The sequence below is a fragment of the Hibiscus syriacus genome, unplaced genomic scaffold (assembly GCF_006381635.1).
Source record: "Hibiscus syriacus cultivar Baekdansim isolate YM2019G1 unplaced genomic scaffold, ASM638163v2 tig00110223_pilon, whole genome shotgun sequence".
NCBI lineage: Eukaryota > Viridiplantae > Streptophyta > Magnoliopsida > Malvales > Malvaceae > Hibiscus > Hibiscus syriacus.
The window spans coordinates 1,907,513-1,909,737 of record NW_024062636.1 but is presented as its reverse complement, the minus strand read 5'-3'; the positions used below and the strand labels follow the sequence as shown (position 1 = coordinate 1,909,737).

Below are 2,225 nucleotides of genomic sequence, written 5' to 3'. Positions count from 1 at the left end.
AGATATTAGTCAAGACCAAGGAAGTCGAGAAAAGAGATCTACATACAATTAATACTTTTTTTCTTCTAGAAATACAAGATTATTCTATTTTCGTATGACATATTCTTCCCCCGATTGTCGATCAACATGTTTGATCCACCGCCTTTTGCCTTTGCATGAACTTGAATTTCCTCCGCTGGTGGTAGCTACATGAGCAATATCCAAGCCTTTTCCTACCGGGAGAAACACGGAGCGGACACTGTCGTCGGTAACACTTCTCCATTTGAAACTTGAAGCACTTTTGGAATTTGCATTCTTGCATACCAGAACTGCGCCCCGGTTGCTCAGTTTCGCCAGCCTTAATACCCTGGAGAAGTCCTTTCGTTGGCTATCCACCACCATGAAATCTATGCCGTTTAATCCATCCATTACTTCCTCAGGTTCTCCGACGATGACTTCCGGCCTTGAAATACCGGCTTCTTCTAGGGCCTCAACGTATGCTAATCTTGACCGTTCGTCGGGGACCATACATACATGTCTTCCGTTTGTATGGCTGCTAGCAACCGCCAGGCCGACGCTTGTCGCTATGGCGCCACCCAGTGACCATGTCTCCACGATGAATCTCGCGTTCCAGCCTGCTGCCATGGCCGAAACAAGCTCTGCTACACCAGAGTCATGATGAAGTTGGCACTAGAAAAAAGAAAGAAGAGAAACCCATCATCAATATCAAAAGAAATAATCATCCGGGGATCACAATTCAGAGGGTTTGATGGACGCTTACAGATTTAACAGTATCAATGTAAGCCTTGGATGCTGTCTCCGGAGACCAAACCAGCTTCATTTCTTCCTTAAAATTATCTTGATTCTTCTGTCGCGATCGTTTTCGTTTTGGGGGTTGTGCTTTTCTTGTTTGACAAGTTGAAATGAAAAAGGATTCGGTGGGTGTTGCTTTTATATTTGGGACAGAGCGGAAATTGATTTGATTTTGTGTTGTGGGAGCGTTGACATCGTTGGGCTGACCAATCCAACGTGTGGCGGATTAGGATTAACGTGGACCCAATCTTGTTTTCCAATGCCCTGGTTTTTCTACTCTTTCAGAATGTCAATTTCGTTAATAAATTTGTTGTGGTCCACTCAAATTACAATACATCTCCTTTACTTGTTAATTAAGATGGAATCATTACTCAATTGGATTGGACCGTCTACTCGGCTCCACGACCTACCAAATGCAGAACTATTCAAAAAACTTTAAGGTTGTCCTTAATTAATTTGTCAGCTTTAATTCCAGTAATTAATAAATTTGGATTCTAATGTTCTTATGAGAAATGTTACTTTTTATAGCTAAATTATAATTAATATTTTACGTTTTAGAATTTTAAAAAAATCATTATCTTAAGGGGGTGATTACGTAATCTTCAACCATGCCTATAATCATCGGACCCATTCATAACATATTGTAAAAATCACAACTGGGGTATGAATGTAAAATGCTTAAATGGGTTGCAACTTGGCAAGTACCACGAATAAAACAAAAAGCATTTTTGAGTGCTGGAGTGTTGGGTCCAGATGAAACATCCACAAGAATATCAACGGAGATCTCGAGCTGAGATCTTCTTGCACCGTTTATTATCCTTTGTTCGTGTGAACAAAGGATAATATAAATAACGGTTAACTATATCATTGATTTTTTATATTTTTTTCTTTTTTATTTCAAAAAATATAGTATACGATTATTTTCATTTTTATTTAATTATATGATCAACACGAGTTAAATGTCGTTAAATATTTTGATATAATTACATATTTGATCACTGTTATTTACATATTCTCTCAATTTAATCATACTTTTAATAAATTAAAATAAATTTAATCATCCGATCAAATGATGACATGCATCACCATTCGGTTGAAGGACTAACTTTATTTTAATTTATTTTAATTTAATATATTTATTTTCCACCAACCGAATAAATTAAAATAAATATATTAAATTAAAACAAATTTAGTTCTCCAACCGAATGGTGACACGTGACATCATTCGATGAGAAGATTAAATTTATTTTAATCTATTAAAAATATGACTAAATTGAGAGAATATGTAAATGACATAAACAAACTATGTAATTGTACCAAAATATCACGTCACCTAGTTAACGACAGTTAACTTGTTATGACCACATCTTAACTAAATAAAAATGAAAGTGATAATATCTTAATTAAATAAAAACTAAAGTGAAGATGCATTA

The 2,225-nt window shown here is 35.6% G+C and overlaps 1 protein-coding gene across 1 annotated transcript; it reads right to left on the bottom strand.

Moving 5' to 3' along the window:
* LOC120114378 lies at positions 1–835 on the bottom strand. Its single transcript, XM_039135319.1, has 2 exons — positions 761–835; positions 1–669 (listed from the first exon to the last, which is right to left on the bottom strand). The coding sequence occupies exons 1-2, from the start codon at positions 818–820 to the stop codon at positions 85–87; spliced, it is 645 nt and encodes a 214-aa protein (XP_038991250.1). The 5' UTR covers positions 821–835; the 3' UTR covers positions 1–84.
* Between the last annotated feature and the right edge of the window lie 1,390 nt (positions 836–2,225).

Excerpts from the sequence above, each read along its gene's own strand:
- LOC120114378 (XM_039135319.1), bottom strand. The coding sequence starts at position 820 with ATGAAGCTGGTTTGGTCTCCGGAGACAGCATCCAAGGCTTACATTGAT. Across the intron at positions 670-760 it reads ACATTGATACTGTTAAATCT|TGCCAACTTCATCATGACTC; the intron begins GTAAGCGTCCAT and ends TCTTTTTTCTAG.